Source organism: Anguilla rostrata, chromosome 9 (assembly GCF_018555375.3).
Source record: "Anguilla rostrata isolate EN2019 chromosome 9, ASM1855537v3, whole genome shotgun sequence".
Classification (NCBI taxonomy): Eukaryota; Metazoa; Chordata; class Actinopteri; order Anguilliformes; family Anguillidae; genus Anguilla; species Anguilla rostrata.
In genome coordinates, this window is record NC_057941.1 from 15,227,393 (window position 1) to 15,246,841 (window position 19,449).

At 40.5% G+C, this 19,449-nt stretch overlaps 1 protein-coding gene across 9 annotated transcripts in view; it reads right to left on the bottom strand.

Moving 5' to 3' along the window:
- The window catches only part of LOC135263024 (ecto-NOX disulfide-thiol exchanger 2-like), a 173,648-nt gene extending 155,290 nt beyond the window's left edge, over positions 1-18,358 (bottom strand). For 4 of the 9 annotated variants that reach the window (XM_064350566.1, XM_064350561.1, XM_064350568.1 and 1 more), the window contains exons 1-2: positions 18,189-18,337; positions 3,300-3,427 (exon numbers count right to left, since the gene is read on the bottom strand). Coding sequence is in view for 1 of the 9 variants with exons in the window: in XM_064350560.1 (XP_064206630.1) it covers positions 18,189-18,302 (114 nt within the window). In the remaining 8 variants the exon portion in view is untranslated. Of the gene's footprint in view, positions 1-3,299; positions 3,428-18,188 lie in introns of those variants that run through there. The other 5 variants (XM_064350560.1, XM_064350562.1, XM_064350571.1 and 2 more) reach the window with 5 other exon arrangements.
- Positions 18,359-19,449: the final 1,091 nt, after the last annotated feature.

Consider the following 19,449-nt stretch of genomic DNA (forward strand, 5'->3'; position numbering starts at 1 on the left):
GAAGAGGAAAAACTCTAACTGTTTGACGGGACAAAAATCTAGGGCAGAACCTTTGCAGCTAGACTTCCAGCTGGGGGGGTGGCATGTGACTGATTATTATGGGGATGATGAGGAATTAATCAGGCACCCCAATCATTGCAGAAATTAGGCCACTGGGGGGGGGGGGGGGAAAGGGGGAGGGGTAGGAGGGATCAAATACATAAAAATTCCCAAACCAATTTTACAGCAAAAAAAAAAAAAGATCCCTGCCTGGTCTGCTCAATCTGTGAAAAAAAACTGAATTCTCCATTTTGCCCCCCAAGCTCAGTTGTGAAGCAACGTGTTTGTCTTCCTCCCAGCAGCCCAAGCGTGGAGCGAACCGAGGGAGGCCAATTAGAAGTTGAAGCTCGCCGTCCGCTTGTCAAGATGTAGGGCATCCCGGACATCGACGCTACTTCCAGTCCCGCAGGCGCGACGGCATTTCAGAGTGTAGCCGCGTCGGACCGCGCGCCATTAAAACAAACTGCCGCCGAAGCGCGAGCACGTGCAGCCGCTAGCTAAACAAGAGATGCTTCAGATGAGCGCCACGTCCAGCCCCCCTCTACAGAAGCCGTTCAACACGTTTGTCGGGCCCCCGGACTTTCGCTTTTTTTTTACGGCGAGGAGAAGGGGGCACAGCCGCGCAGGAAAATGAGCCAAGAGCGCGAAACGGCACGCACCGATGGCGCTAGGTGGCGGAGGTGGCGCTAATGTCATCTTTTCTCATTTCACCCGTGCCCTTAGGGGTCGACATATGCCTTTTACAATGGAGAACACCATTGCATATCACAGACAAAGGCAAAACAAAATGAAATAATGGGTGAGATATGGAGGGGGGGGGGGGTGGAACATTTGCAACCTCCCGTCAACATTTGCATGTAAAGTGCTCCACGGTTGCCTGGGGCGATAGAGCACATGGTTTCTAACGAGCTCAGGCTTCACATTACAGCCAGATGTGGGACAAAGGCTGCTGGATTGGCAGTTGCGCCACCGTGATCGTGTCGGGTAAAAAGCGTAGAGCCGTCCCATTTCAAGGCGACGCTTCATTGCCCAAACACTTGGGTCATTAAGCTTAGGTCATTTCTTCTTAGGCTCCTGGATGGAGCATCCAACCAAAGAGCCAGCTCGTCATGCAATGATGTCCCCCTGGCCCAGAGCTGCTCCCCTACCAGTGCCAGCTATTGCCGAGAGTCCACCCATGCCCGGGTGGGCCACATGCGTCAGCTGCACACAATGCGCAGTCCCCCAGAGCAACAGCTGCACGCCTGCACAGTTCAGGAGGTGGACTGCAGGGAGAAACTGGGCCGGCTGCACTCATTTCAGAGGATGTGCATGCCAGTCTGCTCTCTCCAGAACCCAAGCAAGAAGGGACAGGAAGAGATGGAAATGAATTCCAAATAAAGGGGAAAATGAATAGGCTACATTTTGAAAGTTTAAAAAAATCTTAACTTTAATTTCCCTCAAAAATAAATCCTTACATGGGTTTTACCAAAACAGTGCATTTGTTATTCATATTCAAATTTCAACCACAAAGGGGGTTGGTTCATTCCAGTGACTGGACAACAAGGCTCAAATAATACAAAAGGGTCAGTTATCACTGTATCTCCATTAAAGAGAGCTGGGCAGACAAACATCATCGCATCATCACCGAGCCCAAGGAGCTTTGTAGCTTACGCCAAAGCCCCTTAAGGGCAAAATTAGGATGAGCAACAAATAAGAGCACACTTTCATTTTTCTGATATTAGACAAACATTAATATGTGGTATGATTACCCACACATACAACAACACCCTGGTTCACAATACCTTTGTTATGACATTTCCAAGAAAGGAACAGCCCATATACTGTGCCGGGGGGGAGAAACACAAGCAATTTCATGTTTTCAAATTAGAAACTGTTCTCTAGCACTAAAACACCCTCAGAACCCTGCACAGACCTCAAGATATCCACTCATACCTTTCTGAAAACAGGTACACTACGCTCAATTTTCCGCTTGGAGTGCAGAGTTTTCTTCCTTAAGTCCCAAACGATTTTTTTAAACAGCTTCTGTCATTCAGTCTGTACCAGAGATTTGAATTCTGTGCTTTATATTACAGCTGGGAGTCAAGCGCTTAGCTGCTTAATAGGCATCTGAGCCTGACATTTATTGCGGAGCAACAATTTGCTGACGCCTCAGTGCTCATCCTCAAACAGTGCAAGAATAGAATCACCAGAAGGTCTGGATGCAGACAATGCTTATCCATTCCCTCACTATTTCGACTATGTAGGCTACTCACACACGCTATACAGTATATTAGGTTAAATACCTGCTTATACGCACGACAGCTTTCCGTAAGCTCTTCACAGATGCAGTGCGCAGTGTCAGGGCTGGATTGGACAGCTCCACATTTGGATAACGGGGATAGTTATCAGCAGCGGATTTGGCCTTTGGAGTGTCATCTCACTACATCGTTTTTACACAGCATGCATTGAGATACGACTAATCACTGTTGCTTCTTTTGAAAAGCCTTGATTGTGATGGACTTAAATATTATACTGGTGTAGAACTGCAGTAAAAACAGATATCCAATTAAAATTGTTAAAACAAACCTGCAAAACCCTTTGTTTATTAATCATGATTACTCTGTTGATATATGAGAATGAAATGTCAAGAAAAAATGTGTGATACTTGAGGCATATGGCCCACCAGTTTCCATACATATCACACATACAAGGAAGTTGTCATTTACTCATTCCTGTGAGACAACCACACCCACCGCTCAAAAGTGTGTCCTGCAGTACCTTGCCTCCAAATGATTTGCCAATGAAGTCCATTCCCCAACATTCTGAAAGATGTTATTTTCTGCCCATAAATGCGTTAAGCTTTAATAACACTACTTCCAAAAATATTTGTATCATTTTATTTTTCAGCTCATTATTGAGTACATTGTCGTTCAGGAGAATATTCCACAAAGACAGTTTATATGCTTTCAATGCAATTTCAATTTCAATTTCACTTTATGGTTCAGAACTATACTTTAATATAAATCATTTAAAGTGTAGTTATGTTTTCCTGTTGTTTGTATTCTTCATTTGTTTTTTCAACAAATAGGCTATTTTGCAAATAATAATGCTGGGGAATCAAGGCAAAGCTATTTCTATGGCTTAGGACCAGATTCACATGTAACGCAAAACTGGGTACAATTTGTCAATTTGCAGAAATATGAGGCAGACAATGCTTCACGCTTACAGTATATTCCTGTGTGCCTGCAGGATGCCACAAAAATGCAGAGAAAACTCACCAGTGGAACTTGAGGTGTTGGTTGCTGCAGAGTTGAAGCGTCTTACCAGCACGTAAAAATGCGCTATGTTCAAGAGTGCGTTCAGGTGGAAGGCGTGGTGGGTGGAACTGATACCCTGGAGGACAGCTCTGAAAGTACAATGATACTGATACTACATACTGTTTGGGACCAACACATATACATTTCTCGGATTTGGCTCTGTACTAGAATTTTAAATTTGTATTCACACAATTCGCATGTGGTTAAAGTGCACACGCTCATCTTTAGTTTAAGGATATTTCATACAATTTGGTTTCACCTTGTAGAAATTACAGCACTTTTTATAAACACTCCCCATTTCAGGGCACTAATGTTTGGGGACATATTAATGTTATGTAAATGAAAGTAGTTGTGTTTAGCAATTTGTCCCAAACATTATGGTGCCCTGAAATAAGAGGGCAATGTATATAAAGTGCTGTAATTTCTACATGGTGAAACCAATCTATAAAAATACCCTTAAATTAAAGTGCAGCGTCAGCACTTTAACCATATGAGAATTGTTTGATTACAAATCAGGGGGAGCCAAAACAAGAAGAAGAAGAAAAAAGTATTTGTCCCAAACATTATTGAGCTCACTGTACATTTATGGCTTAGCGCAGTTGTTTGCACATACACCTACATTTAAGAGGTGCCCTCTGAAACTACTACAGGACCAGCTACAGACCTGGAAGAGCCAGCCATAATAAATCCCCCAAATCATCCCTCCTAGCCCTGCTGCTGCAGGAGATGCCCAGTCAAAATGAACTAAATGGAATTTTGAGTCAAGCTGAACTCGCTAATGAACTGGCTGGCATGGCAACAATGACAGCCCTACTTAATACTTATCCTGTCACGGACAGGGAGATGTCGCCCTCACAGTCAGAAAGCAAGACAGAAACCCCTCGGTGCATGGTGAGGCCAAGGTAGCCTTGTATTATTAAGTTTGCCACTTTTCATTTATCATTGTGGGTTGTCTGCAATTTTTTTTTTTTTTTTTAAATGCAACACCTCACTGCATCAGTATTCATGATGTCACATTACCTATTTACATTCTTGGTGTTTTTTTTTTTTTTTTTTTTTTTTTGAAACCATCCTTAGACAATCTTTTTGGATTCTCTTTCTCTGATGTCTCTGATGTTGAGCAAGCTACTATTGCAGCCATTGTGTGCACAAAGCAGACACACTTGTCCCACACGTACAATTCAGTGCGTAACTAACAGGTGATCAAGAGCAATCGGCTACTGATAAATCGTCCGTGCCTGCAATTCCCATAATCCCCTCCCATTATTTTGTGCCTCATCTTAGGGACACCCACAAATGCACATGCAATTATGGCAATTCAGAAAAATTCCCATTGTGCCGTCTTAGCAGGTCAGAAAACAAGGTTTTTAAGCCCGCAATTCCATTTTCACTGGTGCAAACCTTTTCTACAGTCATTCAATGCCAATGCATAATTCTCCCTAGTTCTTAGGCCTATATTTCCCCTTTCAGAACTGAAATATGATGAAAATATATTGAAATAAAATATTTCACCACAATATATGGGCAATTAAAATTCCTGTGCCTCTAAGATATTGCAATGTAGGTTTTTATACGTACATATGCATATACATACACATCTGGGTCGCCATCTGCCATGCCAAAGGAAAAACATGCCTGGATGTATGACTGAAAGCTTTGTGGTTGTCTGCAGATGGTGGACCACAACATGGAATAAACATTGGCAACAAAAACAAAACAAGAGTTTCTCACACCGACTGTACGGCCAGCAGGGAATGAATGAAGCCAACATGACATTTACCTATAAAATTTACACTGTTCTGCAATGTTCTGCGCTGCTTGCAAATTCTGCTTACAGACCGTCGCCACCAAAACCACCGCAAATTGGCCCAGAAGAGAACGGGCGACGCAAAAGCCCAGTGCATAAATATCTGACCGAGTTTATGCGTGACAGAACGAAAGAAACACCACTAACCCACAACGTAGTCTAGGTGTGATTTGCGGACCTTGCCATCCGTACCTGCAGAAAATTTCATACCTTCACCACTGCTAGACATACAATCACTAAAATAATATTCCATTCATCACTGAGACAAATGTATAAATTAAAGCATGTAAAATTAAGTCTGGTAATGATTCACTCTAAGCAGCCTTTCCAATAGCAGTTAGGCAGCTTTTGAACTCTTGCTGGTCCTGGGCAGCTGGTGCGGGGCTTCAAACGATAGGCTTGGAGTACGAACAATCAGCATGTCTCAGCAGCCCATCAAAAAATCAGTATTTTAATGGGGGGGGCATTGCAGGGCAAGACTGAGGATTCAGTCCTGGCTGAATAATACCAAGGTGCTATGGGAACCAGTGAAAAACTCTTGTGCACAAAACAGAGACACTCCTCTATCCTAGTCAATCCCACATCACTACACCAAAATGTAGTCTCTGTTAAAGCATTAAAAACATCTTGAATAACCTTGCAGGCTTTAATCTGACAGCTCTTTCGTCCATTTTCGGAACCATTTTCAAACTCCTCATCCCCCCGAATTTCCTGAATAATATGTTTTCAACAAGAAATGTGCATCATTACTCAGATTCATTATGATGATTCACGTTGTCAGACTCATTATGTCCCAATAGCACAGACTCTGAGTAACACAGGATTTAAACACCATTTTGATACTTTCTCTTACTCTTCCTGCATCAATAAGAGATTAAAGGAGCAAAACCATGTGGTTTGTTCTTTCTCACAAAACAGCAGCAAAATCTGTCTAATGCTGCAAACTGATGCCTGCCTGGACCCCTTAATATAAGACGGCAACATCAACACAGATATCCTGAGGTAGGCTATGTCAAGGAGGGCCATCTCCTGGGCAAAATCTGACTGCATTAAAAAGCTGCCGACTTGTATTCCCAACCAAGCAACTGATGCATTGTCTGAAAAATTAAAATAAAAAATTTGATACAAAATCCAAATATTCTGCTCTGCTGTACAACTGACACCACTGGGATCTTGCAGTGCACAACGTTTAAATTAGACAGCGTGGTGTTGTTCAGTTTGGGGGTAACTAGCATGATTGGTGAAATACAAGAGGACGTCAGAGCTACGGAAATCATTTTTTCTTGGGTAAATCTTTCAGCCTCACACCAGCTGAGGGGGTCCTCCCCAAAACAGCACCCAAATACAGCCGTCAGGCCTTGGACTCCATTTCGTTTTTATTTATTTTTTATTATTTTAACTGCTGGAATTTCCCAGTAAAGCGTGTAGCTCTTGGACGACAGAAATATTGTGCAGTACTGCGGATAAAATGCAGCAAGCAGTAAAAACCTGCCTGCAACGAGTATATAGAAGCCTTACCACTCTTACCACTGTAAGCAAGCGTTCTTTCATGCCAACCTTCTCCTTTAAAGCTGTTCCATTTTATAAACCCAAACACCCCTATATTTTTTAATGCAATTCATCTTTCTTACCATGTCACCAGGGGACCACAGATGCTGTTAAATAAGAAATTGAACATTTAAATTTGAATCGGTCTAGGGTGCTTATTCCAACTGCACTATACGACCAAAAGTATCTGGACACCCCTTGGTCTGGGGCTGTTTTTCATGGTTTGGGCTAGGCCCCTCCAGTGAAGGCAAATCTTAATGCTGCAGCATAAAATCACATTACAGATGATTCTGAGGTTTCCCAAAAGTTTTGGGGAAGGTGCTTTCCCATTTCAGCATGACAATGCCCCCAGGCACACAGCGAGGTCCATATAGAAATGGTTTGTCGTAAATGGTGTGGAATAACTTCACTGGCCTACACAGAGCCCTGACTTCAACCCCATCCAACACCATTGGGCCCAATTGGAAAACCAACTGCCCAATCAGTGCCCAACCTCACTAATGCTCTTCTGACAGAATAGAAGCAAATCTCTGCAGCAATGTTCCAACATCTAGTATAAAGCCTTCCCAAAAGAGTAGGCTAGGGGTTGTTATAGAAGCAAAGGGTGGACCAACTCCATATTAATGCCCATAATTGTAGATGAGATGTTGGATGCCAGGTGTCCACATACTTTTGGCCACGTAGTGTATATAGTAACCACATGGTGGGGATTAACATTTTATGCTGATGAAATTTCATTGTTGCTGAAATGATACTGAGGCTCCCCAGCATACAAAAATGCAGGGTTATACAACCAATTGCCCCCATCTCCAGAGAACAAAATTGAATACAGGCCAACGATAGTGTTGGGCTTAAAAGCTTACTTAATGATTCCAGCTGTGTAATCACAAATCTCTAAACTACAGATGGACAACAATTTTAAGAAGATGAATATAGCCTAATCATTCTTGCCTAACACCAGCTCGCTATACACAGCAGCAAAAGATTCCACAATGGAGAAAACCACTACAGCACGATGAAAGCAAATCAAGCTGTGTCAAATCATCAATTGGGATTTTCTGACTAAAAGCCTAATCATTGCACTGCTTCTGCTTTCGCTTCTCCACCGCATACAGCTAAATGGCATGGGGTCTTTGCATCAACATTCAGTGCTTTAGCACACCTGCGGTATTTTAAAGTGTAGGCACAATTTTTTTTCATTACAGATCACACTTTAAACGTTAAATGGCTTTCCAGATATTTCTTCATAAAAGTTTTCAAGCATAAAAAATAGCAATAGGCTACATGATGCATGCATATCTAAATCAGACATGAAGGTGCAGGACAAAATAACAACATCGGTAAAGGTACTGGAATCTGCACAGTGCCTTAGCAGCTCCCAAATAACCAAGAATTTATTTAAAATAAACCATACCATGATGAACACTTCTACCTGCACTGGGTCAGTCATGATCAGCATGGGCCAAACACTGAAAATGTGTAGTACACTTTCTACAGAAATTCACTGCACAAATAGGCTACATACTTAAATGAACAAAACCCTAAAGATACCATAATACAATAGAAATTCAATTGTATAGATTGCATGCCTAGCTGGATGAACGTGTGAAGGATGTAGCTACCACTATCAATGCAGTTAGCTACAATTTGGCTAAAATAAGTACCAGCTGTGCTCTACAGAATGTTGTTGGAACACCATTTAATCACAGCCTGGCATCGCTAAAAAGCTTTGGAACCCATAAAACTTATACCATTTAAGATAATGTCACAAATGTTTATTCCATTAGTAACAGAAATGCGACAGAAATGAAACACACTGATAGCCTTGCCACAGCCTAGCAATCAGAAACTAAACAACTGATGCTTCTTTTCATTTTCTAACAGTCTGGATCACCTCAAAAGTTATCTGCTCTGAAAACAAGATTTTTTAAAAACTTGTAATAGCAGATCACTACAGACTACAGACAGTCTTTTAGCATTGGCCAGAACCTTCTGCGAATTTTGAGAGCAGATGGCTCAAAATAGACACTAAATGTATTTCCTGTTAAAATAGCCATGTCAGAATAAAATGTGGGAAACGGTTGATTATGAAATAATGCCATTATATTTGAATAGCACTTGAGTAAAGCATTTCATCTAAAAGAATAAAATAGCGCCTTATTATTTCCTGGTCCCTCTTCTTATAATGAGGCTACAAATGGTTTCCTGGCTCTCAACAACCACAGAGCACCTTCAGAAATTATGACAATTTTGGACGGATAATTCAGAATTTACTTTAGGTGAAACTGCAATCTGGCAGGTCTGATTTTATGAGTTTGTGAGTAAACTTTCAAAATTAAAATGCAATCAAGACATGATTTGCCGTGAGAGGTTATACAACCCAGCACATCTGCAGGCTGTAGGCCTAGGTGGGAGCATAGGGGTTGATGTATCACATCAGAGACCACATGCAGGCTGTGAACATGGCCGCTAAGATGTGAGAAAAATTACATATTCTACAATACTCGCAGTTTAGCTATAACTCACTTGCTACTGACTGTCTTAGGCTTCCAAAATAATTATTTTAATGACTAAATATTTTAGGCTCACATTTTATATTTTCTAATCAGTTTTAACACTTAAACATTACAGGACAAAATTGAAATGGATTAAAAAAATTAAACAATGTGATATTAAAATATCCGTAGTCAGAACTGTAGCATAAACAGGATAGGCACCATTAACCTACAAACTGTAAACAAACAAGACACAGTGAAGAATACCAAGATTTTCATGTTTCCACTCCTGGGCATGCACCATAAACAGTAACCAATGGCCATAATGGAGGGGGCAGAAATGTCACACGGACCTTCACTTGCCTCAAGTTCTTCTAAAGGCTGCGAGGAGCTCTGCATGCGTCTAAAGTGCCCGCACTCTCCGACAGTACATTCTGACCCAAAATGTCCCGGGTTCAACGTGTATTTCAACTGCATACATTTCGAGCTGTCACTCGGCACAGCACGCAAGTGTCCGGCCGCTTTTGACGCTGGACATATCTGTCATCAGGGCAAGAACGCTTGGCTTTCCTTCATTAGAGACGGCCCAATCGAACGTCCAACGGAAAGGCTCTCTCTCTATGTCTTTCGATGTAGGCTACATGGTTAGCACACCAATAACAATAAAAAATGACTTCAACATGTGATATAAAAAAGACTAACATAAGCACATCCAATAAGCCTACTATGCACAGGTGCAAGGATCAAAGGTCAGCCGAGCGGAAGAAAAAATAATACAATACAAACACACTGTTTGAAAGTCCTCTGTGATTTATGTATAAACCAGCAATGTTTCAACGTGCAGGCCAACATTAGGATGAAGAATGTGCGGGTCGAAACATCACTGGTTTGTAAATAAATCACTGGGAGAACTGAAACTGTATGTGGATATGTTTTTTTTTTCCTCCAACATTAGGACTACCGCCTAACAGAGGCAGTGTTATGGTGTTTAAAGAGCAATGTATATTACACTCTAAATCCCCCCCCTTTTTTCATGACACTTGTCACATGTTGCCCCATCCCAGCACTTTTTGGTAATTTGTATTTGTCCAAATACTGTAGCTTATTCTTCTGCCTAGTTGGCTTTGCAGAGGTTAGGTCTGAATAGTGTTCACTGTGTGAACTAAACTGTGTTCTTGGCTAGAAATAGCTGTACATAGTAAGTATTGTCTCTTACTGAACCTGTGTTTAGTAGTTGTCTATGACCATGAAATGCACCTTTTGTACGTCGCTTTGGATAGAAGTGTCTGCCAAATAAATGTAATGTAATGTAATGCAATGAGCACACAATACAATGAATTCTGAAGTGTACAGAAACATCCACTCAGATCCAACCAATTGCCACAAAACTCACTGGACATCACTTCACCTTGCAGCAGGACAATGACCCCAAACACACTGCTAAAGCAAGCAAGGGTTTTTTCAGAGCCAAGTCATTCACCCGACCCGAATCCAATTGAACGTGTGTTTCACTTGCCGAAGACAAGACTGAAGGCTAAAAGCCCCCAGAGACAAACAGGAACTGAAGATGGCTGCAGTGCAAGCCTGGCAGAGCATCGCCAGGGAAGATACCCAGCATCTGGTGATGTCTACAGGTTACAGACTTCTGGCAGTGATCAAATTGCAGAGGATTTGCAACCAAGTGCTTAATATGATGAATTTAAAGTAGCAAATTTATCAAATTACTTTTGGTCCCAAAAAACGGAGGGGACTATGTATAAAAAGGATCGTCATTCCCACAGGGAACACTTCATATGGATGTAAATACCCTCAAATTAAAGCTGAAAGTCTGCAATTTGTCCTCATATTCATTTCACACCCAATGTGCCAGAGTACAGAGCCAAGACAACAAAAATCGTGTCACTGTCCAAATACTAGCAGACTGCTACTGTAGTTCAGGGCACTCATTTCACAGCTCCAAGCACGCAATATATATGAAACTGAATAAATGCCAAACAGTCTACCTGGATTTTGTGAAACAAACATTCAGTCTGAGAAAATCTGGCATTTCTCATTTACACATAAGCCTGTAAAAAGTACTTGCGAAAAAGTTAGGCTAAACCCATAAATATTATATTTAATGTCAATCATATAGATAGCATTATGCAACTCACAAAGAGTGAGTATTAAGCCTATGTGAGACCATGTAATAGTCATTTAAACAAACTGGTGTTTTTTTGTGCACTGTTCATGGAGAGCATGGCATTTCTTCTAAAACATTCAGGTCTAATTCAGGCCATCCAAACTGATGGCAATTAGCCTAATATTCTTACATTTTGACAAACATCTGTCTGAATGGTTCCATTGCTTCCTGACTATGAATATAAAAATATTCCACATCAGACAGAATATGGTCCAGTAATTACAGTTCATTTCAGAAAAAGATTAATCTGAGCTCTGGAGTGATTGCTTCTCCAAAACACTACGGGACTGTGCGAGTCTTGAACATCATAAAATAATCGCCGCTGTTGATTATATGCAAAAATTCATTCATTAATTCAAAAAGGCAGCATTTTTCACCACCTCTGTGCTTAAGGACCCACAAGAAAAAGCCTCCCCTTTGTGTTGCTAGGATACCAATCACCCCAGTCATTCTGTGGTGTGCACTTACCTGCCCATCCAGCAAGACGGACACAAATGTGAGCGAGCAGACAGACAGACAGACAGACAGACCAGCCACAAATGCAAGTACAATGAATATGTCAAGCTGAAAACAGGTTCAAGTGAGGAAATAAGATGATGTCCAACTGCATGATGTGAAAATTGTGTTACAACTACTGCACAACCCATTAAAAATGTGTTTCTGTGAATGGACACTGAAGACATAGGCCTATCACATGCTACCGATGGCCCTCACACCAGTATTACATTTATCACTAAAAGTAAAACTGGCTCTCAGATTAAAAAGTAGTTCAAACAACGGCAGTGAATTACCCGGAGGGGGATTCAGGCCTAGCCTATGTGCTGAGGACTACTTATTTATGACAAGAAATAAAAAGCAACTCCATTTTTGCACTGGTGGTGTCACAGCTCAGAAGCAAAACAACTTTGTAAACAGAGGTGAAAACTTATAGGGTCATTCAATCTACAAAAATCACATAGCACGGCTTATTTTTCAGACCATGTGAAGATTGCTTGTAGTTTTTTTTTGTTTGAGGAAGGATTGTAAAATAAATCGAGGAAGTGATTGTAAAATAAGGCATAAAAACTAGCTTTGAAATATGAAATCGCATTTGACAAATCCAAACAATAAAAGAGTGCTGTTGTGAGAGGTTCTAATGCGGTTAACACTGATCTTACTGATATTAAAGAAACAAATTTTCAAATGGCCCTGTGCAACAGGTGAAGCAACTCTCTGCAAACAAGGGCAGCAGTGGTCTGGTCATTTTAAAACTAGGCTTAATTGTGTCTCGTTATGTCTCTACCCAATATAATGTAGACTCAAACTTTTAATTAATGATGGCTACATGTCACACTAAGAGTTGAGGTCCCACAATATACAATGCATTAATTGTTGAAAGATAAGAAAAATATACATTTAAATTAAGCAGGTGACAAAAGTTCCACTTCAACCCTCACGGACGGGCAACAAGAATAGTGGTAAGATTCAGGCAAATTCTTCCCCAAAAAGCATGTGCTCACTTGCATACTGCACACAAACTGTTTGCACGTGTTCCTCACAAATAATATCAGCCATAGCTATCCCCTTGTGGCTAAAAAGGACAGAAGAGAAAACAATCGCACATTTAGGCTAACTTTGGATCTGAAGCGAGGGACTTAAAATTGCAAATGTACTTTGGGACTGAAAAAAGGTTATACTGCAGTGCTGAATGGTACTGCCACACTGCCTACATATAGAGAGCATGTCCCTCAAAGTCTAGCTTTCCTCAGAGCTCTATGTTCAAGCAGATAAGGTAGGCTTTTGCTCCTTCTGACACTGCAAGAAAGAGTTTTACGAGGACTATGATGAGTAAGCTGTAAGATAAGGGGATTTGTTCTGCTTAATAATTCAGGATGACATGCTTTTTGCAAACCAGCAAGGTACTGATATTGACAAGTGGCTAAATCACTTGACATGCTTAAGTTAGACAACCATGTGTGCAAACAAAGCAGCTTGCTTTGAATTCAATTATGCACACGTCAGGTTTTGGAAAGCAGATATACAGGTGGCAGGAATCATGCATTTTGAGCCAAATTGCTGGCAAATTTACATACCCTCCCTGTGAAACAGGCCAAACACAAGACAAATAAATGAAGACAAATTACATAGAGCAAAATCTCAGTTTAGTGGCCAGGGTCTAAGTAAACATGAGACCTGGTCACATGCATCGCAAGGTCATTGCGAAGGAAAAGAGTGGGTTCTATGACAAGGCCCAGTTGATTTTAGACAACAAAAAAAGCCTATAATAAACACATATAGATGACAATACAGACCCTATGAACAGTAAAGATAATTTTGTCAAATTTGAGTCAAGCAATGGAATGAAAAATTGCGCAAAGTTAATATATTGCAAACACATAATGCATTGTTGGGCAATGCCAAGGAATACAGCTGAAATATGCATAGTTCATAACTGATAAACATGCATAATATGAGATGAGTAACTAAATGCTGTGGCAGTAATATGCTTAATTTGACAGCTTTATATGTGATGCAACCTCAATCTGAGGGCAAGCATTTTACTCACACTCATGGACAATTACCAACAGGAGCACATTATGTCTTTGAAAAGCTAATTGTCAAATAACCAAGATAACGACAACGAGCAAGCTATTATTGTTTTCAATGGGAATAAAGTGTCACTGCAAGCAGGTAAAACAAGTTCTTGCATCCAAATTACAATGCAGGCAAGCCTTTACCTACTGTAGAGCAATGGAGCTTCCCCCATCCCACTTAAAACTTGATGGCTAATTCTTTAAAAAAACAAATAAATAAATAAAAGTTGCTGAAAAAACTTGTTCCATTTTATTATCGTGTCCTGTAACCCTTCTGTCAGGTGACTTGAGAGGAGCGACTGGGCTTAGATACAACACTACCACTCCCACCCCCCCACCCAACTGTAAGACTAGTGGGAGAAAAAAGCCAAAAAAATGACTGTAATTTAGCAGGCATGCTCATCATCTTCAATCATTAAAAATGAATGTGCCCTCATTTCCACTTAGCAAGGCAAAGCTGTGTGCCGAAGAACACCAGAAAAAAAAAAACAAGTCAAATTAATTGCGGTGGGGCAGGATATATTTGATATGTTTCCAGCTTCTACCTAAAGATTTAGTCAATGATTAAGATGCTGAGCATTCATACGGCCAGCCATGTCAAATTTTCCCATATGAGCTCACTGAACAATGTCAATTTGTGTGAAACCATACAGAATGCTGAGAGGGGAGCATCCCCTAAACCATAATTGAATTTAAAACTTTCAAATCGGAAAAGTCTTGGGACTGCAAACCACTCGGTGGACAGACACATTTCATAATCCTGTGTAATTGGAATACAGCAGAGTTTTCCAGCTTTGCTCGTGGCCTAGAATCACTCAAGAAGCTCAGGAAATCAGGAAAATTTGAGCCGGAAGGCAAGACAATTGGGCTGCATATGGCATCTGTCCATGTATTGAAAATGTGCCAGTGGGCCTGGTTTTACCCACCATTCTTATGTTATAAAATGAAAGACCTGGTAAAGAAATAGTAGGATTGTCTTAAAAAGAAGGCAGCACAAGTCTTAGGCAACTCTTCCATGGGAATTTGCAAGAATGTTACTGCTTTACCCTTCTCCACCTTGTTAAGCAGTCTTGCAATTGCAGTAAACTGTATCAGGCCCCTGCATGCAATGTATTACATGAAGCATCTCATCTCTGTGGCAGCCCATTGCTTAACACCACTGCTGGATAATCTGATAGCAATACGAGTGAGAAGATGTTATAATGCCTTTTCATCCTTTGAAGTCTGAGAATTAAATTGATCCCAGGGGGCTGGTGGTGATAAGTGCGTACCCTCAGTTGAAAAGGCAGTCAAGGACAGGCAATGCTATACCAAGTATGAAATGGAACAAATCGTCACTCATCTGCAGCTAGCTGCATTAGTAAGGCTAACGCTTTCACTTACCCTCGCCCACACCACTCTCACTTACTTTACGCCAATGAATTGTACTTTCTGGATTTATCGGAAAAAATTTCACTTGCTTTTCCAAGTGGTTTAAGGAATTTAACCCAAACAACATCTTAAATTGTTTGAGGATAATCCTATTTTAAATGGAAAGACCTCCAAAAGACACAGCAGCAAAAAAACACTTTCAGAAAACAACAGTATTGCGCAAATACTTGTACAAGGTAAGATCCTAGCAAACATTTAATCAGCTCAGCGACTGACAAACCTTCAGTCTCTGCAAAAACCCAAGCCAGTGATTTACTCAAATTTTGTTGAAAGGAGGAATAAGAAACTGAGATAGTCTCCTTTTTTTGTCCTTGAAGACAAGTTGAGCATTGTAATTTTATCCTATCCTCTCCAAACTTTAGTCACATAAAAAGCTAACCATCTAATTTTCCCAAAAACCTCTTGAAAGAGGAAAAGAAAAATGCTCTTTGCACGCCCCCCCCCACACCTTCCCATCAATCCCAGGTATGCACGTTTAAGCAGTTGCTTGAGTAATGTTCTACATACAAAGCAAAAGCACTATACTGACATTGGCAGAGAAGAAGGCCTACACGTTTGTTCCATCAATCCCCAAAGCCAGGCTTGTCACTTAAACACCGTTCTTCTTTAGTCACTGGGAAGTTGTGACTGGACCTGTCACCTGGGAAAAATTACCAGTCTCCGTTTAAGGGTGAGAAAGGTCTATGTGAAAGATTCTGCCAGGGGCAAATTATATTTCTCCAAAGTGATGATGAAACGAATGTTAAATCGTCAAGAGTACACATCAATGTCAATGCAAAACAAAAAGGCTTTTCAGGGGGGAAGTCACACAAGCCTTTTGATTCAAAGCCAGCCGGAACTAGACTAAAAAGCAATCTAATAAAATATGCCGAGGCTATACAAGTACAAGTACAAGTCTGACAAAAGCACAGCTTTCTTATTTTACTGCTGTGGAGTCCAGACCTAAATATCAAAATGATGAAAATGGCTAAAACCAGAAAACTTTCGAGACTGCAGCACACATAGGCCTACGTGAACTTCATAATTTAATGTGGCACATTAACTGGGACACTTCATAATAAATCTCCATTGCTTTATCATTGCAACATGTCATATAAATGTGTCAATGTGGTCAGTTTTATTACAGTGGTGAGACTTCATTATGGTCCATACATCGCCTGTTCCTCGTATGGCATGCACATACGTCAGATCATGTCATGTCTTGTCCCACCGTCATTCTCAGTCTGTGAGAATAAAGAAGCATCATGGAATGGGTTCTCCTACAAAAAATGTTTGTGGTATTTGTCAAAGCCAGGACCCATTTCTAAAAAAATATATTCATTAGTTTAATCTACAATCGTGGAAAATATGACGTGTTTATCCACATTTTATTTGACCTTCATTTACATTTCAGGGCTTCTTATACACACCGGAAATTTGTATTTACAACTTTGCTCAAGTCTGAAAGCTGGAGTATTTCAAAAGATTAGACTGCGTAACAGTTAACGTTAGCAGTTGGTTTACGAGATAGCCGACATTAGCTTGTAACCGATGACAAAATAGTATCAAATCAAATCAAATCAAATTATTTGATAGGTATTTACAACAGTTGTCACAATACGCTTTACAGACAACCCTAGCCTAAACCCCCACGGAGCAAGCCTAAGGCACCAGTAGCAAGGAAAAACTCAACATAAGTGTGGCAACAGGACTAGTTTGGTAACTCTCACGTTATCTTTATAACAAACAGTTGGCCAGTACAGGACTTTGACAGAATGTGAACTGGCTATGCTGAAAGGGAACAAATAAAAAGAATTATAAACGTTGCTACCATATTGTTAAGCTTACGCGGCATCAAGCCATTTAGCCAGCCTGAACACCACGGTCTAAACTGCGCTTTGGAGGCAATTCCATAACCAAGCTTAGCTACGTATCCAGCATACCGAGAGGAACGTGAGCTACAGCGAGCAAGCTATGGGCATGGGGCTGAGCGTTTTTAGCTAGTTTAAATGTAAAAGGATACATTTTTATTTGAAAGCATCAAGCCAGATATAATTTTTTTTGAAAACTTGCTATGTTATTTATCGGTAATAGACTGGGAATGTAGATCGCTGTAGTTCAGCAAGTTCGTATCCGCAAGCCGTTATGTCAGGGACTCAACTTTAAACGTATCGTTAGAAGTGGTAACGAAACATTGTCTTAAGATAAACGACGATAGAGCGATGGAAGTGTAAGGCAAGGTTAAGCAAACCATTTCCAATTGTTTTGTGACTCGCGTGCGCAGTTGTTTTCTCGCATCTTCCTACTTATTTGCTTCCGATTGTCAACGAACGTTATGATACCAACGTTACAGTATAAACATGCATATTTCGACATAGCCCATGCTCTGTTTGCTACAAAACCTTCCAAAGAAGAATTATTTGATCTCGTTAGGTAGCTACGCGATGTCGAGCTATCTAGCTAGCTAGATAGCTAGCGAAGTCTCAAATCTCAGGGACTGAGTTAAACCAGAAAGACTTTGACATGGCTTAATTAGCTAGCTAGATATGATGAAATTTGGATAACCAGTTTATTGGCCAGCATGAACTAGTTAGCTTCAGCAAATAAGTTATTTGCTATCAATTTAACTAACTGGATAGTCATACCAGCTCAACTACAGTCTACTTCTAGCTGGCTAACTCGATAGCTAGTCAGCTAGCTACATAATAATGGGCTGCGCATAAACGTGCGCTTTCGTCAGCAAGGCAGGAAGCGAATGTAGCACCAAACTGGATAGCTTATGTTGCACATTTGGTCCAGTTCCTACTGAAACAGTATCTTTTTCCAGCTACTTACTTTTTCTGGACTTAACGTCTCGGCCAGGAGTCCGTTTGTTACATATACTTCAATCTTGTATCTCCTCTTCTTGGTTACAAACCATGAAGATGACAAATAGCAAGCAGCCAACATTCACTTCTATAATGATGAGGTAGTATTTCTATGGTCAAGTGGAGTTGGACTCAGAACTATGGGAAATTGGAGGGCATTTTTAAACAAACGTGTCTTGTTGTTCTTGGATAGCTGACAGCGCCACCCAACGGCAAAACGTATAACTGCATATGTGTATTTTTGCGAGCACCGTTTTGAACAGGTCGAATGGCAAAAACGTACGTTCAGAATCTGCCCAACCCAATGAGCGGCTGCTTAGGGCCCCGCGACTGCCTGAAAAAATTTTGATCACTTCAAAGTTTCTGAAGGCAGTGGACACTGTACATTTCTATTGCCCTCTACCATTGTCTTTTCCCATCAAGCGGTTTCTATTCAACCATAATGAACATTTTCCTTCACTTTCAGTAACTTTGCTTAAATAGGCCAAACATTTCCATCATTTAATATTTGCATTTATGAAACCTGTATTACAGAACAACATATTTCAAAGGTAGATGCAACGCATTCTTCGTGTTTGGTTTATTATGTAGTAAATCAAGACTGACATCAGCAGAAATAGGCTACAGATGGTAGATCTCAAATGGAAATACAGTATTGGCATATCTTTTTACAACAATAGACAAATTAATAGTTTCATCTACATTTGCCTTTTTATCAGCTCGCGTAGTAGATTGATTTATCGGTAATCAATCGATCAAACTTTATTAGTAAGCGCATTTCATCCAGCATATGGAGTTCGGTGTGCTTTAAGGCATAGCAATGTCAAAAGGCAACAGAAAAGAGAAAAATAAATATACATAGAATAATCAAATACATAGATACAAATATAAAAACAAAAACAGAAACTCGAGCCCACTGGGACTGAGACGCAGTAATTAAAAATGTATTTCAAGTGAAATAATGACAAGCTAGTCCGGATCGAGGCTGAGATCGACGTTTCGGGTTAGTGCTTCTTGCTGCCCTTATGTAATGGCTTTGAAAAGACAATTGCACGGTGGTAGTTTTTCCAGTGAATAAAGTTTTTTTTTTAATTTTTTTTTAATTGTATCCGGACACGGCGTAAGCATGGTAAAAGTAAACAGGAAAACAATTATGCCAACTGCAGTGGGATAATTTTTTTTTTTTTTTGTCAAACGTTCTTAATGTAATTATGGTCGCAGAAAATCCA